This window comes from Pygocentrus nattereri, chromosome 5 (genome assembly GCF_015220715.1).
Source record: "Pygocentrus nattereri isolate fPygNat1 chromosome 5, fPygNat1.pri, whole genome shotgun sequence".
NCBI lineage: Eukaryota > Metazoa > Chordata > Actinopteri > Characiformes > Serrasalmidae > Pygocentrus > Pygocentrus nattereri.
This window is the reverse complement of record NC_051215.1, coordinates 41,596,325-41,619,465: the sequence shown is the minus strand read 5'-3', so window position 1 is coordinate 41,619,465 and position 23,141 is coordinate 41,596,325. Positions and strand designations below refer to the sequence as shown.

Below are 23,141 nucleotides of genomic sequence, written 5' to 3'. Positions count from 1 at the left end.
TCAGTGTCCACACACACAGTCAGTCAGTCTGGAGTTACGGCCCAAACGGCCCCTGAGTTCCTTCCTGGGCAAAGACAAGAAAAGAAAATGAAACCCGGGGTGAATCAAATCAACTACAGGGCTGTAACATCGGTTCACAGGGCAGAAACGTCTGGTGTGCTAACCTAAACGTCCGTTCTCCTTCTCCACACAGCTCCACTCCCAACTTCTCCAAACAGACGCGAGCCGTTCCCGACCTACCGAACGCATGGAGAAAGCGCGTGCATACACGGCGGCAGCAAACAGCGACGATGACGCTGACGATGATGATGATGATGATGATGATGAGAGGCTTTGCGCAGTCGCAGTTCAAATTAATGGTGACGCTGTGAAGCCTGATGGCGGTCAGTCTTAGCATTACCTCAGCTCTCTCTTTAAGTCTCATTAAGTGTATGTACTGTACATTGTGACCGAAAACAATATGTTGGTAAAAATGTGTTGGACACTAGCGGGTTTATTTCTAAAAGAATATATAGCAGCTAGAGTTGGATTACATTTTCCCAGTTTGGGATGTAAGGAGTGTTATTGTTTTAAGACATTAACGTTGTTCCAGCCTCTCTGAATCCCAGAATTAAAATGGCTGTTGTGGTTACTGTGGCTTTAAGACTGATTATGTAAATGACCTCTGTTCTGGTTGGCTGTCCTGTGTCCTCGTTCAAAAAGCAGCCTGGACTGAAACGCTTCTTCGTGGATGGGCGGGGCTAACTTACTGTAGTACTGAGTGCACTGTGTGACCTAAGAACAGTAGTTATGTAATGATGTATGTATATTTAGGTTCATTTGTATATTTAGAGCAATTCTGAGGCCCAGATTGGAGTCCGTTTTCAATTTTTATGTGTTAAAAATGTCTTGATTCTGCAGTTTCAGTTAAACACTAAGCAATTAGTTTGGTTCAGAATAATACTAATTTGATTTCAAATTCCTGATTCATTTTATTCCAAAACTCCACACACAGGCCCAAAACAAAGGGTTAAGAAAGTTTGCAGGTTGTTGTGATAGATTTTGACCATCAGTCTAAAAGCCAACGGTCCATTTAGACTATTAAAGAGTGACAGTCACAGGTTAAATAAGATCTACACTTCATGTACACTGTGTTGTATACAACCCCAATTCCAATGAAGTTGGGACGTTGTGTAAAACATAAATAAAAACAGAATACGATGATTTACAAATCCTTTTCAACCTATATACAATTGAATACACTACAAAGACAAGATATTTAATGTTCAAACGGATAAACTTTATTGTTTTTTGCAAATATTCACTCATTTTGAATTTGATGCCTGCAACACGTTCCAAAGGAGTTGGGACAGGGGCATGTTTACCACTGTGTTACATCACCTTTCCTTTTAACAACACTCAATAAGCGTTTGGGAACTAAGGACACTAATTGTTGAAGCTTTGTAGGTGGAATTCTTTCCCATTCTTGCTTGATGTACAACTTCAGTTGCTCAACAGTCCGGGAATGAAGCCACGCTATTGTAACACGTGCAGAATGTGGCTTGGCATTGTCTTGCTGAAATAAGCAGGACGTCCCTGAAAAAGACATTGCTTGGATGGCAGCATATGTTGCTCCAAAACACAGATGTGCAAGTTACCCATGCCATGGGCACTAACACACCCCCATACCACCAGAGATGCTGGCTTTTGAACTTTGCGCTGATAACAATCCGGACAGTCCTTTTCCTCTTTGGCCCGGAGGACACGACGTCCATGATTTCCAAAAACAATTTGAAATGTGGACTCGTCAGACCACAGGACACTTTTCCACTTTGCGTCAGTCCATCTCAGATGAGCTCGGGCCCAGAGAAGCCGGCGGCGTTTCTGGGTGTTGTTGATATATGGCTTTCGCTTTGCATGGCAGAGTTTTATCTTGCACTTGTAGATGGAGCGACGAGCTGTGTTCACTGACAGTGGTTTTCTGAAGTGCTCCTGAGCCCATGAGGTAATATCCGTTACAGAATGATGTCGGTTTTTAATGCAGTGCCACCTGAGGGATCGAAGGTCACGGGCATTCAATGTTGGTTTTCTGCCTTGCTGCTTACTTGCAGAGATTTCTCCAGATTCTCTGAATCTTTTGATGATATTATGGACTGTAGATGATGAAACCCCTAAATTTCTTGCAATTGCACGTTGAGAAACATTACTCTCAACAATGTTGATCACAAAGTGGTGAACCTCGCCCCGTCCTTGCTTGTGAAAAACTGAGCCTTTCCGGGATGCTCCCTTTATACCCAATCATGACACTCAACTGTTTCCAATTAACCTGTTCACCTGTGGAATGTTCCAAACAGGTGTTTTTTGAGCATTCCTCAACTTTCCCAGTCTTTTGTTGCCCCTGTCCCAACTTCTTTGGAACGTGTTGCAGGCATCAAATTCAAAATGAGTGAATATTTGCAAAAAACAATAAAGTTTATCTGTTTGAACATTAGATTTCTTGTCTTTGTAGTGTATTCAATTGAATATAGGTTGAAAAGGATTTGCAAATCATCGTATTCTGTTTTTATTTATGTTTTACACAACGTCCCAACTTCACTGGAATTGGGGTTGTAAATAACAGAACTTTACCCTTTAAAGATATAATACTTTAAAACTGAATATACAATGAAAGGGTTGTATAGTCGGAGACATATCTCCTGCAAGCTGACACCCCAGAATCTCTGGCTGCCATCGCTGCCGGTTTTGGATGGAAAGTTACAGCTGATTGCATTAGCTAACGGGGGAAGTCACCAGTGATAAAACCAAAAGTCTGAGGGCTGTTCCAAACACAGATGTTGTACTAGATTATTTTCAGGAACAGAGTAAAACTATATATCAACTGTGGCTTTATTATAGCGCTGTGTTTTCTGAGCAGTTTGGTCCAGTGAGATTCTGGAAATTCATATAAAGTTATGTGACCGGGCTGCATGACAGCTCCAGCTCAGAGGCAAAGAATCCCAGACACTGCAAGACTCGAATCATGAGACTAGATGGAAAGTAATGACCAGACCGGCAATGACATGTCGGTCAGCTCCACAGCTTTACTTCTCATTACTGTTAAGACAAAAATATTTTTAATCTTTGTAATCGTTTTCTCTTTCATTTCATTACGTTTTAAAGTATATAATTTAAAAGGGCAATCATTTTTTCTTGGATTATTTTGGCCACTCATAACATTTCTGTGGGTTTATGCCCAAAACATCACCATTTTCCAACCTCTCTTTATCCTTCCAAATAAAGCAGCCTATTTTTGTTATTGTGCGTTAAAAACTAATATATGTATGCAAAAACAAAACAAAAACTCTGTTCACTGAATAAGCAGTCTGGACTGAAACACTCTTTATAAGGTCAATATGAATGGGCAAGGGTAACCCATGGGCTGAAAAAGGAGGAAACTTACTTTTACAATGATACAAAATTTACAAGTATTACAATTTGCTTATGGAATTTAATTTGTGGCTTGAAGTGCAAACAAACATAGTGCGCCACATATTTCCTATATAAAAGCTTTTTTGTTACCACCTTATTAGTTTGCTTTATAAGGAGGAGCATATGACTCATCAGTCAAATTATCTAGGCTGTCGGGTTGAAATGATTTCAAGCAAACAAAGAATAAAATACTATGTTCATTTATTCTGTTGACCTACCCTCAATGCCACTCTTTCTGTTTTGGCCTATACATGTTACTTAAGTGCAGACACAGTGACTTCTACTGGAGAACAGGAGTTAAGGCAGTGACCACACACCTGGTCATGCCACTCACGGACTCAAACAGTTTCAGGAGCAACGCCACCGTTTTATAAACATGAACACTGAAAATGGAGACTGTGGATTCTCCCGAAAGTGCTAAAGAGAAAGACTCCACTTTCGTTCTATATGAGTGTCCCACTATCGAGCAGCTGGAGGACATATTACATGGAGGTCAGCTGTCATGTAACCATGTTGATGAAGTGTGGCCTAATTTGTTTCTGGGAGATATGTAAGTCTGGTCATGTTTGTTATGATATGTTTACAGCTTCAATAATCAATAATCTCCTGTTGTATAATATACTTCTAACCTTTCTACAGGTACATGTCTCATGACAGATATGGTCTTTGGAGACTGGGTATTACTCATGTTCTGAACGCTGCTCATGGTAAAATGTGCTGTAAAGGAAGTGATGATTTCTATGGCACAACAGTGAAGTACTATGGAGTGGCCGCTAATGACCTTCCTACATTTGATATTTCACCTTTCTTCTACCCCTCTGCACAATATATTCATCAGGCTCTCAGCACTGCTGGAGGTATAACATCTTTGTCCTTCTCTTTAATGTACTGAAATGCGTTTCCTTTGATAAAGGTTTGAAATGTATAATAGGTTTGAAAATATGTACACATATGTACACACACACACACACACACACACATACATATCATATATACAAAGCTCTTTTAGCAATTTATGCTAGCAGGGTAAACAAATTAGGCTCATTCTACTCTTTTTATGCCATGTCTTCCCCAGCCAAGATTTTCGTACACTGTGCTGTTGGAGTGAGTCGCTCTGCTGCCCTGGTCTTGGCTTATTTAATGATCTACCACAATTACACCTTGGTGGATGCTATCCTGAAAGTTAAAGAGAAGAGGTGGATTTTTCCAAATCGAGGATTTCTTAAACAACTTGTAAGTTTGGACTCAAAGTTAAAAAAACAAAGGCCAGAGTGACCATCATGTACATATCCTAATTCTTCAGTTCAGAAATATATGTACAAAAAAACCCCATAAAAATAGGCTGAACATCAAAATGTGAACGTTTGTTTTACACATAAATGTTTGGATAATTTACTTCCTTACTTATTTATTTAAAGTGTTATGATTGAACATGCAAGGTTGTATTATACTCTTAATCTGAGCTACATAAGTGCAATATTATTTTATTTTTTTGTCAATATTAATACTGTTTATTTGCAATACATTAGTACAATAAATAATCATGTTTGCTCTGATAACGCGGTTGCCAAAATGCTGCTTTCTCTGTGTCTAGGAAGCACAGTGCGAGCATTTCCCCTCCGTGCTCTGTGTCTGTACCATGGTCTCCAGTCATGGCCTCATCGCTCGAACGCGTTAGTTTTTAATTCCCACCCGTTTACTGACAAATCAGCCTCCTGCTCTGGGATTGGCAGGTATTTCACCCTCTCAGGAAGTCCAGCCAATGGGGCTTTTCATTCCAACAAACTCCGCCCAGTGGGTGGATGCGGTGGGTTTGTCTGAATACGGGTGGGGGGAAAAACAACACCGCTCAAATCTGCCCCTTACCTCTCCAGTGAAACTGCGCCGCTCCCCTCCTCCCCGTTAGCGAGTCCACACAGGCTGAGCCGAGCACCTGTCCGCGCGGATCACGCCGCGTCACTGGCCGACGCGGAGCTCTCGCTGAGACCGTTGAAGAAATTTGCGAGCCGTTTTGTGCCTCTTATTTTTTCTTTATTAGCGACACTTTTAGACAGAAGAATGACGTACCAGAAGAACAAGCACGGGCTCGCAGAGATCAAAGCGCTGGAGAATCTTCTGGACACGTGCACACTAGACCTGAATGCCGTGGATGAGGTCTGGCCGAACTTATTTATCGGTAACGTGTAAGTGTTACACAATAAACGCCTGTGACAGCCTGTCAGCCTGACAGCAGAGCCAAGCAGTAATAACGTCAGTGTTAGCCTACGTGAAGCCGAGTTAAATAGAAATGTAGCGTTAGCTACTCATTTTGACCCATGTAGCGTTATATTTAGGGCGTAATGAGAATGTAGATAACCTAGTTAATATTTTTAACCCTCCTTCAGCTTGAATAAATAAAAACATACTTAGCTTATAATGTCCGCCTACATACAGACTGAACAGAAGTGGTGTTAGCCTAAGTTACATGATGCTAGGCTAGATAATAATAAAGCGTATAATGTTAGACAACATATTACTAAACTAAATAATAATATAGCTATTAATGTTAGTCTAAATATTACTAAACTAAATAATAATATAGCTATTAATGTTAGTCTACATATTACTAAACTAAATAATAATATAGCTATTAATGTTAGTCTAAATATTACTAAACTAAATAATAATATAGCTATTAATGTTAGTCTACATATTACAAAACTAAATAATAATATAGCTATTAAGGTTAGTCTACATATTACTAAACTAAATGCTAGTCTGTGTATTGATAGGCTAAAAAGTAATATAACAGGTAGCATATTATCTTGCATATCGCTGGGCTAAATGAGATGTACTGTCCTGTAGGTTATATTTCAGAGGCAAATAATAAATTGTTTCTAGACTGATAACGTCTAATGTTATAAGATATTTACCCTTCAGTTATTACTTAATATTGAAGCTTTATTTAATAAAAATGCATATAGAGAATGCAATTTTTTTGTACTTAAAGATGGCATGATTTGAAAGCAAAGCAATGGACTACTCAGGCAATGGACTACTCAGGACTAAAAGGCTACTCAGTCCACAGAGATGACATGAAATCAGTAGATGATGTAAAACCACTGAATTTATTTGAGGGAAAATGTGTTCCTGTTTTTTTTGTCCAGAGCAATTGCTCAGAACAGAACCACTTTGAAGAAGTTGGGCATCACTCACATCTTGAACGTTGCCCATTCGAAGCAGGGCAGCATTGGAGACCAGAGCTACTACGGCGAGGAGTTTGTTTACTATGGAATCCCAGCAGAGGACTCCTCCAAGTTTGACCTCAGCGTACACTTCAGGCCCGCGAGTGATTTTATCCACAAAGCTCTGAAGAAAAAAAACGGTGAGTTCTGCTTTACTGCCAGGCGAATGACTCGCCTTAAGCAGACAGCCTTGTCTGATCAATTTCTTTAGCACCATCAATGCAACTTTTACGACTAGAATCTAAAGTGCTCTGATCTGTCAAGAGCTTTGTAAGCAGTCAGCATTAAAGCTTGAAGAAATGAAGGAAACATGTTAGATTACTGTAATATGTGCGTAATAGCTGATGTGGATAAAATGTGAAAAATAAATAGGTTACCTTCTGCTCTGACGATGTGAAAACGACTACTAAGTCACTAATATGTGATGGTGCTGCTTATTGCTCATTTAAAAATTATTATTTTTTTTATTCTTACCCACAGGAAAGGTGCTTGTGCACTGCATTATGGGAGTGAGCCGCTCATCTACACTGGTCCTGGCCTACCTCATGTTACGTCACCGTCTCACTCTCCGCAGTGCCATCCAGAAGGTCGTACAGAGGAGAGCTATTTATCCTAACAGGAACTTTCTGTCCCTCCTTCTTGAGCTGGACACACAGCTGCAGAGAAAACGAATGCTGTGTCCAATTCTCTGACAGCACAATGCTGTCTGTCACAAACATTACAGTCTAGCGCTGTGACAAGAGACTAGTCATTGTTTACATTGTCTATAAATTTCTATTGTGCCATTTTAAAGAAAAAACATATTCAAATGTAAAACTGTCTATTTTAAATTACATTCTGCTTGGGATGTATGTAGATTTATAACAAAATGCTAATCTTTTGCTTTCATTGTCAAAGAAAAGTGCTTCCAGTTGAAGAAAAGTTTGAAAGTGTTTGATTTTTTTAAGGACATGCAGGGGAGTTTAAGAGTGAAAATACACGGCAGGAATAGGCCTCAGCAGGCATATTCAATTCCAGTCCTAAGAATCAGAGTTTAGCAGAGTTCACAGGGAACTGTGCTCGATTCTGCCCTCCAGAATAAGAACTGATGACCCCTTGTTTAAAGACTACAGAAACAGGCGGGGTGTTTCTCTACTTAACAGTATAGATTCATGACTAGCGCAGAGGCTGTTTAGGACTGCCTATTAACACAGGTTATTTTTACTTCTCAGTCGTAGGGGAAGAAAGGCAGGGTTGGCCAGCTGAACTGCAGCTCCCAGGTTTCAGCAGAAACAGAGGGAAAGGTATGGCTAGGTGAGATGTCTGAAGCGGGTAGATTTTCCAACATGTGCCAGGGAGCCAGCACTATTTCAGTAAGGGTCAGCTGAGAATACAAAGTGAGGTCCTTACATAGACAGAACTTAAAGGGGATAAACAAAGTCATTCAGAGTGATTTGATGTAAAGTGCATAGTAGAGAAACGTGCATTGGTGGTGATAGGAACCAGGAGCCATGATATCTGCAGTGCAAATATAGCCATTTTATTTACTTTCTAAAAACGTCCAGTTAACTGCTACTATGGTAAAATAGTTTTAAGGCCAAAGAAAAAAAAGATTCTCTAGAATGAACTATTTCACGTGAAGCAACTCAAAATATCAGCGGAAGTAAGTCAACTATTAGGTCTTAATTAAGTCTCCACACATTGTATATTATTGTATGTATTTCTCTTTGTTGTTTAGATTTGAGTAAATACATTTCAAAGAGTGTATGAAATGTTCTGTCAATGAAGAAAATGATGAATTTGATTTACAAAGTACTTGATTACTTTGATGTCATAATCTTGTAATTCACTTTTTAAATGGACTAATTCAGTTCATTCAGATCATTTTTGATTTGGTTAACCGCTGTTTGTCTTCCAGTGCTTGCCCTCACTGTATCTCTGTCAATAATATTAGTGAACCTGGAACTGATGATGCATTTCCACACGTTGCAGATTACAGGATTCACAAATTCATGATTAATTAGATGACGCTGAGGTGTTTCAAACAAAACTGAAAAAATAGCAGATTAAAAGAACAGATATGAAGATTTAAAGGAATGATTTCTATATTAGAAACAGGCTTGTATTCATTTCTGTCTGTGTTCTTTCCTACAGTCTAAAATTACTGCCTCTTTATAAAAATGATAAACTAAGATGATGAATGTTGTTTACACAGTCTGAGACTGAATTACTCTTTGCCAAATAAAGTCGCCTTGTCAGGCATGCGATTCAGGTGCCTTTGTGGAAGGTTGTACATTTGTATTTAGGATTAAACTACAGACCTTTCATATGCCTGTAATCCTCCAGGTGGAGCACTTTGTTACATAACAGCAGTGCATTAATAGTCAATTAGAATTTGAGGTGGAACTGAGAACTCAATGCAGTTAACAGGCAGACTCATCTCCTGTTGTTGGATTCATGCTGTTTGCAAAAATGATCCTTGTGAGAAAAAAGGGTTTCAAGCAGGGTTGATAATGAAATTAGCTCTTCCTGTTGTAGACAGTGATTCCAATTGGGGCTGTATCACCAGGCCTACCGTAATCCCCAGGAGAAATATGTGCCCTAATGGGGTTTTATGATCCGCTCCCCTGAGGACTCTAATCCCTGGTCTGATGACACACTGGGAAGGCACAGTGTGTTGAAGTCTTGTAGCAGAAATGAATACTCGGTTAAGTGGTATTTGCATACAAAGCCACAAATTAAACTCAGGCTGCAAAGTGCCAACCAGCAGAGTCTGAATATTTGTGGGTTGGAATAACTTAGAGGTGTGGTTCTTTTTTTAAGCGATACTTGAGATCCAACAAGGTAAGCCCAATACAAAAAGACTGATGCATGTGCTGCATTTGAACTGACACAATATCCCTTTCACTCCTGTGTTTGTAGGTAGTTGTCCTGAGAAAAAAGACTGAAACTTTGAATTGACTTGATTTAACTGTGTATATAATTTTCATATGAATAAAATATATTACACCAGCGCAATTATTGATAAAAGTAAATCAACTGAAAGAGAAAAATGTGCTAATGAAATTCTATATTCTTGTGGAAATGATGTACATATTTTAATCAAGTGAATTCAGTGTATCTCATTTTCACTGTACAAAGCATTCAGTTTGGTTTTGAACTGCAATCATAATGATTGTTTATTATTTATGCACCTTGACTAAACAGATCAGCTCTGGCTGCTGAAATATCCTTAAAAGGGTCTTAGAAAGTGGTACTAATTGACCATCACAGAGCCATTCCCAGTTCGTTGTGTTACTGCATGTGTCCAGCAGAGGGCAGTGCTACACTATAAACGAGATGAGAGCAGAATCTGCCCAGGATTTGTCCTCTAAGGTAGCAACCAGGTGACTGAGCTGCTGGTATTTTGCATACGTTCTCCCCCAAATTTTTCCTCATTTTGAAGAGAAACGGTATCTTAGTTCAGCCTGGGAGGAAAATGCAGGTTAATGCAGGAAAAACATCCATGCCATAGTTCTTATATTTGATGTGAATGGATTGGCTGGCATTGTGACCAAGATGTCTTCCGCCTCAGTTGAGCTGGTGCTAAACTATGACTGCATTCAGAAGTGGTGCATGTGTGTTTGATACCATCCCACCATGTTGCCCGAGCATGATGTGGTAATATTAGGCTGTATGACCCATCAACAGACATGGCCCAATTTCCCCCCAGCCTGTTCCATCCTGCAGCGGCCCTGACAGCTCGACCTGCAGCTGCACAGCCGGAGGAAGCCAGAGGCACACACCAATCCCCCAGATACACATCTCCTTCAGGGAACATTCAATTATGGCACAGCTTTGCTTCCTGATTAGTTGTTTGCCATGCACCGGATGCTGTTAAGTCATGGTAGCAGTACTAAGGAGAAGAGTGAGGAAGAAACAGTAACCACTTGGCCAACTGCGTATATCAGGGAACACAGGGAACGGGGAACAGGGAACTCAAGACAAGTCCACCCCCCCCTTACTACCTACATGGAAGAAAAGGGACACTGAACATTTATCAGTTTATCAGATTAATATCAGTTCACTGAAATATGTGATGCACTGTATCTGCCTTCAAATCTTTACATTGTTTATCATAAATAAATATATAAATATACAATTTTGTGGAATAGCGGCTTGGAAAATGTATGTGTATGTGTGTGTGTGTGTCTCACATTTGACAGGAGGTGTGTTAATATAGTGTATTTATGTTGAAATGACGCACAGTACTGTGCAGGACTGACTAGTCTTCATTTAGTTTCAGACAAAACAGCCTTTACAAGTTTGCTGGGACAAGTTATTCATTTTCTATTTCATTTCATTTATATAGTCATTATATTTAATAGAAAATTACACAGAAGCTGCTACAACTTAATATAATATCCTATTTTTCAGTATTAACTGTGTCCATTCTTTGTCTTTATTATAGCTTGCATTATTTTTTGGAGACTTGCTTTCAGTTTTTAAAGAAATCTGCGTCTTTCACACCTCCAATGGTCAGTCTTAGGCAGTGGTTGCTTCTCATGATCCAAGTGTTCCTTTTTTCTCCCACATCTTTTCGGACCCATAGCATTGAGTTCTCTTCTCACAATGGAAGGATGGACAGAAACACCTGTTTTTTTCCTTTATGCAGGCAGATTATCTTATACCTTATATCCTCAGGAACTGAAATATGAATAACTTTTACATTATTGCTGCTTTGGAAATTAAATAAATGAATCATAGTCACTGACTTTGCACAGTACTATTCACATTTGAAGTAAATACAACGTATCACTTCAATCAATGTTGATCAATCGTGCAAGTGTCAATTAAGTACTGTTTAATTCTTTTATGACCCCAAAAAGACACTAAAAAATAAAAAATGATATATAAATGTCGCATTTCACTATATGCAAATATATATATATATATATATATATATATATAGACATTGGCACTCATATACACACACAAACCTTCCATTCAATACTGCCATTTAAACAAGTAGTTGCTCTGCTGCCATCTGCTGATGATGAATTCATTGGAAATTAAATCACTAAAGTGAATAAGTGAGTGTCTAAATGTGTTAATAGATTTGCTTTTTTTGCATTTTCCATGTATTCAGATGAAGCATAATTGCTTCCTAAATAATTATGCATAATTACCACTTTGATATATTATTATATACCTACAGATCTGCTGTACAGAGCAAGCACGCTAATAAGAAACAAATTAAAGCAACTACAGTGCATATGATTATCACATGGTGAGCTGAATTGTTTCATGTATCGCATTACAGTAAAAGCGGATCATGAACAGAAACAGGTTCATGTGGCTTTTGCACTCAGGCTGTTAATTCCCTTTTATTGACTTCATAAAAGCTGTAATTACTGTGGGCCTTAAAGCCTATTTCACTGGCTGATGGGGGTAGCGCTTCGTTGGGGACTTTTCCTTAGTACACTTAAGCAGGTGAGAAGTCCAACTGGAAATGGGGGAAATTTAATTGTGAGTTTACATTAGTCTGTGTAATAACACAGGCTAAAAATAAAGGCATATAAAGTTCTGTGCCTCTAATACTTTCCACACAAACACCCTGGAACTGCACAATGGCAAATAGCCATGACTGATGCAGACAATTTGTTAGAAAGACAAGTTCAATGGTAATTTCAAAAGCAATTTTTATTATAGCCTACATATTAAGCTGGCTTGACAAACACTGCTAAAAAAAATAAAGGGAACACTCAAATAACACATCCTAGATCTGAATGAATGAAATATTCTCATTGAATACTTTGTTCTGTACAAAGTTGAATGTGCTGACAACAAAATCACACAAAAATCATCAATGGAAATCAAATTTATTAACCAATGGAGGCCTGGATTTGGAGTCACACACAAAATTAAAGTGGAAAAACACACGACAGGCTGATCCAACTTTGATGTGATGTCCTTAAAACAAGTCAAAATGAGGCTCAGTATTGTGTGTGGCCTCCACGTGCCTGTATGACCTCACTACAATGCCTGGGCATGCTCCTGATGAGGTGGCAGATGGTCTCCTCAGGGATCTCCTCCCAGACCTGGACTAAAGCATGCGCCTACTCCTGGACAGTCTGTGGTGCAATGTGGCGTTGGTGGATGGAGCGAGACATGATGTCCCAGATGTGCTCAATCGGATTCAGGTCTGGGGAACGGCCGGGCCAGTCCATAACTTCAATGCTTTCATCTTGCAGGAACTGCTGACACACTCCAGCCACATGAGGTCTAGCATTGTCCTGCATTAGGAGGAACCCAGGGCCAACTGCACCGGCATATGGTCTCACAAGGGGTCTGAGGATCTCATCTCGGTACCTAATGGCAGTCAGGCTACCTCTGGTAAGCACATGGAGGGCTGTGCGGCCCTCCAAAGAAATGCCACCCCACACCATTACTGACCCACTGCCAAACCGGCCATGCTGAAGGATGTTGCAGGCAGCAGATCACTCTCCACGGCGTCTCCAGACTCTGTCACGTCTGTCACATGTGCTCAGTGTGAACCTGCTTTCATCTGTGAAGAGCACAGGGCGCCAGTGGCGAATTTGCCAATCCTGGTGTTCTCTGGCAAATGCCAAACGTCCTGCACGGTGTTGGGCTGTGAGCACAACCCCCATTTGTGGACGTTGGGCCCTCATACCATCCTCATGGAGTCGGTTTCTAACCGTTTGTGCAGACACATGCACATTTGTGGCCTGCTGGAGGTCATTTTGCAGGGCTCTGGCAGGGCTCCTCCTGTTCCTCCTTGCACAAATGCGGAGGTTGTGGTCCTACTGCTGGGTTGTTGCCCTCCTACGGCCTCCTCCACGTCTCCTGGTGTACTGGCCTGTCTCCTGGTAGCGCCTCCAGCCTCTGGACACTGCGCTGATAGACACAGCAAACCTTCTTGCCACAGCTCGCATTGATGTGCCATCCTGGATGAGCTGCACTACCTGAGCCACTTGTGTGGGTTGTAGAGTCTGTCTCATGCTACCACGAGTGTGAAAGCATAGGTACTGAGAAGTGGTCTGTGGTCCCCACCTGCAGAACCACTCCTTTATTGAGTGTGTCTTGCTAATTGCCAATAATTTCCACCTGTTGTCTATTCCATTTGCACAACAGCATGTGAAATTGATTGTCAATCAGTGTTGCTTCCTAAGTGAACAGTTTGATTTCACAGGATTTTGATTTACTTGGAGTTATATTGTGTTGTTTAAGTGTTCCCTTTATTTTTTTGAGCAGTGTACTTTTTTGAGGGGTGGGGGGATGGGGGGTCGGTGGTGTACCATTTACACAGGACCTAGTTTTCAAGGTAAAACCACAGAACTTAGGATCATAGAGACTACACAGTAATTTTGTGCCTGTGCTGATGGAATCAATGTTGTTTTTTAAATCACAAAAGATATTGCAGGTACATGTACATACTAGCACATGTACAAATTTAGCAACCACCTGGGATAACATAGTAGTGGCCAAGGAACACCTTAGCAACCACCCATGATACCACAGCAATGGCCTAGCAACAGTCTGGCAATCATCTGGGATACCATAGCAAAGGCCTAGCAACATCTTAGCAACCACCTGGAATACCATAGCACCACTATGGCAACACCTTAGCAGCCACTTGGGATCCCAAAGTAATGGTTAAGCAATGTATTTGAAACCACCTGAGATTCCATAGCAATGGTCTAGTAACATCTTTGCAACCACCTGGGATAACATAGCAATGACCTAGTAACATCTTAGCAACCACCTGTGACACCATAGCACCAAAACAGCAACATCTTAACGGCCACTTGGGATCCCATAGCAATGGTTTAGCAACATATTAGCAACCACCTGGGATACCACAGCAATGACCAAGCAATACCTTAGCAACCACCAGGGATGACATAGGAATGGCCTAGAAAAATCTTAGCAACCACCTGGAATACCATAGCAACAGCCTAGCAACATCTCAGCAGTCACTTGGGATTGCATACTGATGGTGTAACATTTTATCAACTGCTTGGTATAACATAGCAACTATCTGGGACTGCATAGCAACAGATTTGTCAAACCAATGTAATAGTTCATTCATAAACTTTCCCCTTTTAGTTAACCATATCGTTTTGGTGAGTTTTAAATGGGGAAATTTAACCCATTAAATTTAACTCATGAAAAGCATCTGTAGATGAGTTAAATCAATCAGAAGCACAGCCACGTGACAGCATACCCGCAACCCAGAAAATGTAGATATGCTGGTTTTCTTGTTCAAAAAACAGGCCTGGAATTTCTAGAAATTAATCACAATTTAAATCACAGTCACAATACTGGTCAGAAAAATCACAGATATTTTGCCCTAACCCCATTCATCCTATTGATATTATTTTGTGTGCAAAAATCATCATAAAAAAGTATAGTTTGCTCCAAGCAGCTGCTTTTACTACTTACAGCAAGAAAAAGGCCTTTTCAGAGAAATCTTCACGCAGGATTTTGTGCACATAAAACAATATCACTGAGTAAAGACAAAGACAGAGAGAGAGTGAGAGAGAGAGTCCTTACAAGGTTTCTAAAAGCAAAAGCAGGCTGCCCGCTAAGACCTGGAAGGGGCTTTTGTAGCCAGGGAGGTTTATAATTATACACCATTTAAAAAAGGAAACAGCCTCCAGAGACATATCTGTGGACTGGCTGTCGACGACGTCCCTGACCAAGGAGAAAGGAGCAGACGATCTAAGCAGAGGGAAAAGAGACGCAGGCTGTAAAATGTAAGTTCACTGAGGTGTAGAGAATATTCGAGCTCAAGAAAAAAAAAAAAAAAACATTTAGAGAGGCTATATCCAGTGTGAAATGCTTGTAGCTGCGGCATAACACTCAACTTTTCCTCTCCACACACACAAGCTGTAAACACGATCCTAAATGATCATGTGCCACAGTGGTCAATGAATCCTGAGTGAGGTGAGCTTTCCAGAAAAAGCTCCTCTATTCACTTTGAAGTTGTGGAGAGGCCTGTGTCTCCGCACTCTCAGCCTCTTAGCAACAGGCACATTTCACAAGCTGTGGCCTCAGGTGGGCTTAACTGCTCTGATAGTGCCGCTCAAATAAAGATGGATGGAGAACGTGTCTTAGTGGAATATCAAGCATGTTAGCAACACAACAGCAGGCCGAATAGAGAAATGCATTTTGTGCTGTTACTTGGGCAATAACTCATGCTGCCATAAGGTGCAATAAACCTTATAGTGTTATCATCACCAACCAGCAAAACCTGCTTTATCACAGTAAATTTAAGCCAACTATCTTGTACACATGCACAATCAATCTCTGTTTCCATTACCGTTAAATAGACTTGAACATTTAATGACATATAAATCAATTTTCTATGTGTATTAATACACCAGGATGTCTCTTAAGGAGCTGTGTGCCTATGAAACTCCATCCGTTGCTGAACTGGAGGAATTCCTGTTGGCTGACAGGCGCCCCACCGGACATGTCAACCAAGTGTGGCCCAATGTATATATTGGCAATGAGTACGTACCAGGCTGTAGGCCGACCATTCATGAGGCAAACACGCAGGGAAACAGGTTGAGCACACAGCTGAATATACATCACATAAGGCTGTCAGTCGGCTACTTTACAGACAGGTTTGTATGGAGTAGCAGAAAATCAGCTCCCAGCTCATTTATGCTTGAAGGAATACGCCAGGGTTTTTAACTGAATCTTCATCTGAGTTTCCCTGTACTTAAAAAAGAACAGAAAGCATATGATTATAATAGACAGGGCAATTGATTCAGAGTCAGAATTGTTGGTCATTGTGATACAGATTAGGTTGTAAAAGGCTGGTGTGTTTCTCTAAAATGGTAAAATAAGGAGAGGATAAAGGCAACACATAGGTATTAAACCACTGAATCCAGGGGGTGTGCCAAAAGCCAATGGTGTGTTTCAGCCACACAGACCCAGATAACTGGTGATTATGTATTTCACACAGCAAAATGAAGCTGTTTTATTGTCATATTGATACTCCCTCTCTAGTCATATGAATGGCTGCCTATGGACGTGACATCAATACAGTCCCCAAAATTGCAGATTTAACAAAAATGCTGAAAAGGGCTGCATGTTCTGCACTGATCCATAATTTTCCCTTTTGTCACTATGTAAGATAGAGCTGTCATAAGCAGCATTAGGAAAGCAAACATACATCACCATTAACAGTGCTAACACAACATTGCAAATTCCAAAGAAGTTAGCATTATCATAGCAGTGGTAATTGGAGAAAATAAGCATTACATTAACAAAAATCAGCTGTTGTTCTCTCCAGTGAACAAAAATAGATTTGATTCTGCCTTGCCTCTTGAGGAAAATGAAATTAAAACGCACCAAAAATCTATGCAAATCTATGGGATTCTATATCTATACTTATTAAATCTATACTTACTTCCAGGGAGTATGTGCCGCTGACATGATGGGCCGTCATTTGGCCCTCTAGATCCCTAATATGTATCCAAGGTTTCAGCAGAGTAGTTGCTTCTACTAGTAACCATTGGTTTAATTCTTATTATTGATATTCTTTAAAAATACAGACTGGAATAATGTTTGTATTTGTCTCCAGAGTTGCTGCCCGTGACAAGCCAATGCTGCACAGTATGGGGATCACCCACATTGTGAATGCTGCCAGTGGTCCACCTCATGTAAACACAGGGCCTCGTTTCTACAGAGATATGACTATAGATTATTATGGGGTGGAGGCTGACGATTCCACTGACTTTGTCATAAGTGTTTTCTTCTACCCGACAGCAAGGTTTATGCACGCTGCACTGGCCAACAAAGGCAGGTTACACAGCACAAATGACACACGATACACATGATTGTGACAAAATTAAGATATTGATAGGTAATAGATAATAAAAATATTATCATTCAGTATTTTTAGACCAGATACATTATATAGACAAAAATATTGGGACATATTCTTAATTGGGACATACTCTTAACCATTGAATTTAAGTGTTTCATTCAGTCCCATTGCCACAGTGTATAAAATCAAGCACCTAGCCATGCAGTCTGCCTTTATAAACATTCATAAAAGAATGGGTCATTTTAAAGAACTCACTGGATTTGATCATGGTATTGTAATAGAATGCTACTGTTGCAACACATCATTTCGCGAAATTTCTTCCCTCGTAGATACTTGAGAGTGGTATTATCAAAAAATGAAAATGTTTAGGAATCACAGCGACTCAGCCATGAAGTGTCAGATCATATAAAGTACAGAGTGGGGTTACTGAGTGGTGAGGCACATAGTGCATAAAAGTGTTGACTCAATAACTGAAGAGTTCCAAACTTCCTCTGGAATTAACATCAGCACAAAAACTGCACCACGAGCTTCATGGTATGGGTTTTCATGGGTGAGCAGCTGCATGAAAGCCTTACATCCCCAAGAACAATGCATCGGATGGAGTGGTGTAAAGCACACCACCACTGGACACTGGACCAGTGAAAACGTATTCTGTGGAGTGATGGTTCATGCTTCCTTCTAGCAGTCTGATGGAGGAGTTTGGTTTTGGACAATGTCAGGAGAACATTACCTGCCTGACTGCATTGAGCCAATGGTAGAGTTTGGTAGAGGAGGGATAATGCTATATGGTTGTTTTTCGGGGGTTGGCCTTGACCCCTTACTTCCAATGAAATGAAATCTTAATGCTTCAGCAGAAGACATTTTGGACAATTATATGCTTCCAAGTTTGCAGGAACAGTTTGGGGAAGACCCTTTTATTTTCCAGCATGACTGAGCCCCAGTCCACAAATAAAGGTCCATAAAGACATGGCTGGGTGAGTTTGATGTGAAAGAACTTGACTGACCCAGACATAGCCCTGACCTCAACCCAATAAAATACCTTTGGGATGGAATAGAAAGGAGATTGTGAGCCAGACCCTCTTGTCCAACATCAGTGTTGGACTTCGCAAATGCTCTTCTAGATGAATGGGCAAAAATCCCAACAGACATACTCTAAAACCTTGTAGGAAGCTTCCCAGAAGAGCGGAAACTGTTATAGCTACAAAGGAAGGACCAATTCCATATTATGGAATGGAATGTCATGAAAGCTTCTATAGGTGTAATGTGGAGGAGTCCCAATACTTTTGTCTATATAATGTATATAATAGCAGATGTGCTATGTATTCCAATACTTTGTACATTCTTAAATTCATAGAAAAACAGAAAGCAGTGATTTGTAAATTCAGTGTGTCCTGTATTCAACAGAGAAACAGTATAAGGACAAGATATATAACGTTTCACCTTCAGAGCTTCATAATTTTTTTGTGAATATATACTTATTCCTAAACTGATGACTGCAACATGTTTCCAAAAAGTTGGGATTGGGCAATTTAAGACTACCCATGTAGAAAAAAATTATTATGTGTTTTTATATATTTGAAATGCATTTCAAACGCATTTCAATACATGCTGAAGTACAATCCAAACACTAAAATGCATTTCAAAACATTTTGTCATATTAACCAAATATATTGTAAAATACATTTATTTCAAATACATTTGAAAATGTTCCAGTATCTCAATTTAAACTATTACAAATGAACCTTTAATTCGGCAAAAGCGAGTGTTGTAGGTACTGATAAACTGTGAAAATGCTGTTTGATAATTGATCTTTTTTATTTAAAATTTCTTTTATGTAAGAACTATCTTATCACATACCTATGATGTTTAATGCAAATTACAATGCAAAACAAATACATCAGTGCCGTTCACTCAGTTCATGTATAACCAATTATATCTGTAACCTTTGTTAAAACTAAATACAATTGAAAAAATAAATACAAATAAATGTATTTTAAAAATATATTTAACAAATACATTTTTGGTCATTTTCATAAATGCATTTGGAAAATAACATTTTAAATGCATTAAAATATATTTAGCAAATACTATATATGTTTGGCCATTTTCACACATTGCAAAGTATATTTGATAAAGTCCACCTTTCAAATAGTTTTTCTGGAAATAATGGACTTTGTGTCCTCCATACCAAAGAGGAAAATGAACATCTTGATTTTTAGCAATGCTAAGTTAAAAAGCCAGCGTCTGTCACAGTATGGAGATGTGTTCTTGCCAAAGGCATGGATAATGCTGTGAAGGCACCACTAATGCGGAGGGGTACAAACACACTTTAGAGCAACATATGCTGCCATCTAGATGTCTTTTTCAGGGATGTTCCTGCTTATTTCAGCAAGATAATGGCAAACATTCTGCCTGTGTTACAATACAGCTTTCAGCATATATGTATATATATATATATATAGGGAGGGAGAGAGAGAGAGGGGGGGGGGGGGAGGGAGAGGGAGAGAGAGGGGGGGGGGGGGGAGGGAGAGAGAGAGAGAGAGAGGGAGAGGAGGGAGGGAGGGAGAGAGAGAGAGAGAGAGAGAGAGAGAGAGAGAGAGAGAGGGAAGGAGGGAGGGAGGGAGAGAGAGAGGGAGGGAGAGAGAGAGAGAGAGAGAGAGAGAGAGAGAGAGAGAGAGAGAGAGAGAGAGAGGGGGAGGGAGGGAGGGAGAGAGAGAGAGGGAGGGAGGGAGAGAGAGAGGGAGGGAGGGAGGGAGAGAGAGAGGGAGGGAGAGAGAGAGAGAGAGAGAGAGAGAGAGAGAGAGAGAGAGAGAGAGAGGGAGAGAGAGAGAGAAACACAGACAAAAACAATATAGTTAATCAGTTTGACTTTGTCTTTGTACTGTTTTTAACTGAGTACAGGCCATAAAGGTTGTGCAAATCACTGCTTTCTGTTATTATTTGGATTTTACTGACTGTTCCAACTGTTTTGGAGTTGGGTTACAATTTCCCATTTTGCTTCAAATTCTTCATTATGAATGTTCTCCAGTTCTTCATTGTGGACAAATTCTTTTCTTCCATTTCAGGGAAGGTGTTTGTCCACTGTTTGATGGGAGTCAGTCGCTCTGCGACACTTGTCTTGGCTTTTCTCATGATCTGCGAGGAGTTGACATTAATGGAGGCAGCGCGGGCAGTTAGGCAGCACAGAGACATTTGCCCCAATCCTGGCTTCCTCAATCAGCTCCGCCACCTCGACATGAGGCTCACCCGGGAAAGGAAGAGGAAATTGGAAGCTTACAAATTGTAAAGGAAAATTCAACAGCAACGTGACAAAGCTTGTTTCTAAAGTCTGTGCCCTCAGGGTCTCGGCCCTCTATTGTGTTTTTGTCCTAGGCCTGTCAGGCAAGATCTCATTTACCAATATTCCTTTCATGACAGTAGCGAGTGGATATCAGAGAGGCAATTGAAGGGTTTGCTCATAAATAGTTATTAACTTCCAAAGGGCAGCAGGGTTGCAAAATAAATGGCAGTTTTTTAATTCCTTCCAGACGGCATACACTTTGAACTTGTTCCAAAAGGAGCCTATGAGCATGTGTTGTTTTTTCGAACTCTTGTGAAGTGAGATGGTTGTGGCCTGCTCTTTATCATTTGAAGGTGGAGCATGAGAAACATGCATGGCTGTGTGTCTTAAAGGCCTGATCCCCTGCAGAGACACTCTAATGGGTGTCATATGCTGTAATATGTTTACAGGGGCTGCACAAGTCCTTTGTGAGTTTTACCATGGACTGGCTGGCTGTTTGTTTTTGCAAAAAACGTGGACATGATAAACTGATAAAACTGTTAAAAATAGACTGATAAAACTGATAGTTTTTTTCGTTGGAAGACTTAATAAAGAATACGTCAGGTTTCAGCTGAAATGCTCCTTTTTTGAATTTGCGTTTTTTGGCGATTAATGTCTGAATTTTACAGGAAAAACACAATATCATCTTTGTAACTTATGCTTAATTGCATTTACAATGACATTGGCAGTCTCATCATGTTTGCATCACCACACGGGCATAGAGTTTCATGCAGAAGTTGGAGCACCCTGTTAAAATGGCATGATTTGTTGATTTTCTAAGTGAAAATAAGTACACATCCTCTACAGAGAACCTATGTCTACAGGTCATATCCTGCAATATCCTGTAATACTGCATCCCGATTTGTGGTTTTCGTTCCTTTTCAATGTTCACAAGATTTTGCTCTGAACAGAATGGCTGCTGAAGACAAATCTCCAGGTTCCACATGCCAGACACAGTATGAAACGCTATCTATATCTGACCTGCGCTGTCTGCTGCGGACAAACAGCCTGCCCTCCAAACCTGTCAGTCAGGTTCGGCACGGCCAGCGTATAGGAGATGAATGAGTAATGGCCTATCACACACTGTCTTGGTGTTCATCCATCCCTGAACAAACAAACACAGCCCCAGCTATGAGAGCTGTAGAGGAAAACTCTGCTGAACCCCTGCAGATGTATCCATAGGTAAACAAACACAGCTCTGCTGCAAGCTGAGAGGCAGCATTCAAACTTTAAGAACCTGGTTTGGGTCAGGGTCAATGGTTGAGCTTCGTTTTTGTCAGTGTTTTCTTTAGTGAGACAGATGATCACACAGGAGGACCCTGTCTTACACAGGGTCAGTACACAGTATGTAATAAAGTCATAGACCATACACTGAAGATAACATACATTGTTTACTCATCCAACGGACCATGTAGCACCTTGTTTCCTCACCGTAAAATGTCATCTGAAAGCATCTTAAATGCACACATGCACATACACTGTAAAAAGTGGCTCTACTTAGAAAAATTACTTAATGTGGTAACAAGTAAATGAACTAGTTTTATTCAACTCAAAATGACTTTGATTGAAAGAATCGTTCATTTAAAGTATTTATTTAGGTTGAATAAAACTAGTTCATTTACTTGTTACCACATGAAGTAGATCAGACGAGTCACTTTTTACAGTGTCATATTAGGATGTTTTGATTAAAGAATATTGTAAGATTATTCAACCTATTTCTAGTCTTTTCTCTTACTTAGTTATCTTAGGAAGTGAAATGATCTTACTGCTCTAGCAGGCAGGTTTACTTTCTTTCAGATATTGTCTCTTAGAACAAAACTGTTTTTCATCCATCCCTCCATCCATCCATTTTCTAAGCCGCGTCCATCAGGGTTGCGGGGGGGTGCTGGAGCCTGGACAGGTCGCCAGTCCATCGCAGGGCAGACAGACAGACACAGTCAGTCGCTCACACACTCACACCTAGGGGCAATTTAACACGTCCAATTGGCCTGACTGCATGTGTTTGGACTGTGGGAGGAAACCGGAGAACCCGGAGGAAACCCACGCAGACACGGGGAGAACATGCAAACTCCACACAGAGAGGACCCATGTCATCTGGCAGGGGAATCGAAGCCAGGCCCTCCTCGCTGTGAGGCGTCAGCGCTACCCACCGCGCAACCGTGCCGCCCAACTGGTTTTCAGTGCACCTTAAAATTATTAAAATTTTAAAAACCATGACATATTTCTCGGTGAAACATGGCATCAGGGATGGTCCCTGAGCTGGCTGAGTATTTTTGTGTGTTGATAGGTGGGGTGGCAGGAGTGGGAGGTGAAACATTGCTGTTCATAA

General features: G+C 40.4%; 3 protein-coding genes across 5 annotated transcripts; all 3 read left to right on the top strand.

Annotated features, from left to right (window-relative positions):
- The first annotated feature begins 186 nt into the window (after positions 1-186).
- On the top strand, positions 187-10,595 carry si:ch211-223p8.8 (dual specificity protein phosphatase 13A family protein). 3 transcript variants are annotated; one of them, XM_037538498.1, is made up of 5 exons: positions 187-383; positions 3,711-3,997; positions 4,087-4,304; positions 4,523-4,680; positions 5,042-5,170. In XM_037538498.1, exons 2-5 carry the CDS (start codon positions 3,837-3,839, stop codon positions 5,123-5,125), a joined length of 621 nt encoding a protein of 206 aa, XP_037394395.1. In that variant the 5' UTR covers positions 187-383; positions 3,711-3,836; the 3' UTR covers positions 5,126-5,170. The 3 variants fall into 3 exon arrangements, with proteins under 3 accessions (XP_037394395.1, XP_037394396.1, XP_017552046.2); XM_037538499.1 differs by lacking the exons at positions 187-383; positions 5,042-5,170 and adding an exon at positions 10,341-10,595 and having other exon boundaries at positions 3,633-3,997; XM_017696557.2 differs by lacking the exons at positions 187-383; positions 5,042-5,170 and having other exon boundaries at positions 3,636-3,997; positions 4,523-4,842.
- Positions 5,317-8,917, top strand: zgc:153981 (dual specificity protein phosphatase family protein). The gene is made up of 3 exons (XM_017696559.2): positions 5,317-5,630; positions 6,594-6,811; positions 7,152-8,917. Exons 1-3 carry the CDS (start codon positions 5,506-5,508, stop codon positions 7,361-7,363), a joined length of 555 nt encoding a protein of 184 aa, XP_017552048.2. The 5' UTR covers positions 5,317-5,505; the 3' UTR covers positions 7,364-8,917.
- Positions 10,596-15,320: 4,725 nt separating the features above from the next.
- On the top strand, positions 15,321-21,324 carry dusp13a (dual specificity phosphatase 13a). The gene is made up of 4 exons (XM_017696467.2): positions 15,321-15,409; positions 16,040-16,168; positions 17,248-17,465; positions 20,559-21,324. Coding segments are annotated over exons 1-4 (570 nt in total). The 5' UTR covers positions 15,321-15,407; the 3' UTR covers positions 20,780-21,324.
- Positions 21,325-23,141: the final 1,817 nt, after the last annotated feature.

Bases quoted from the DNA above. Each gene is read 5' to 3' on its own strand.
- zgc:153981 (XM_017696559.2), top strand. From the start codon at position 5,506: ATGACGTACCAGAAGAACAAGCACGGGCTCGCAGAGATCAAAGCGCTG. The intron at 5,631-6,593 runs GTAAGTGTTACA...TTTTTTGTCCAG, and splicing joins AACTTATTTATCGGTAACGT to AGCAATTGCTCAGAACAGAA. The intron at 6,812-7,151 runs GTGAGTTCTGCT...TCTTACCCACAG, and splicing joins AGCTCTGAAGAAAAAAAACG to GAAAGGTGCTTGTGCACTGC.
- si:ch211-223p8.8 (XM_037538498.1), top strand. From the start codon at position 3,837: ATGGAGACTGTGGATTCTCCCGAAAGTGCTAAAGAGAAAGACTCCACT. The intron at 3,998-4,086 runs GTAAGTCTGGTC...ACCTTTCTACAG, and splicing joins AATTTGTTTCTGGGAGATAT to GTACATGTCTCATGACAGAT. The intron at 4,681-5,041 runs GTAAGTTTGGAC...CTCTGTGTCTAG, and splicing joins GAGGATTTCTTAAACAACTT to GAAGCACAGTGCGAGCATTT.
- dusp13a (XM_017696467.2), top strand. The intron at 16,169-17,247 runs GTACGTACCAGG...ATTTGTCTCCAG, and splicing joins AATGTATATATTGGCAATGA to AGTTGCTGCCCGTGACAAGC. The intron at 17,466-20,558 runs GCAGGTTACACA...CTTCCATTTCAG, and splicing joins CGCTGCACTGGCCAACAAAG to GGAAGGTGTTTGTCCACTGT.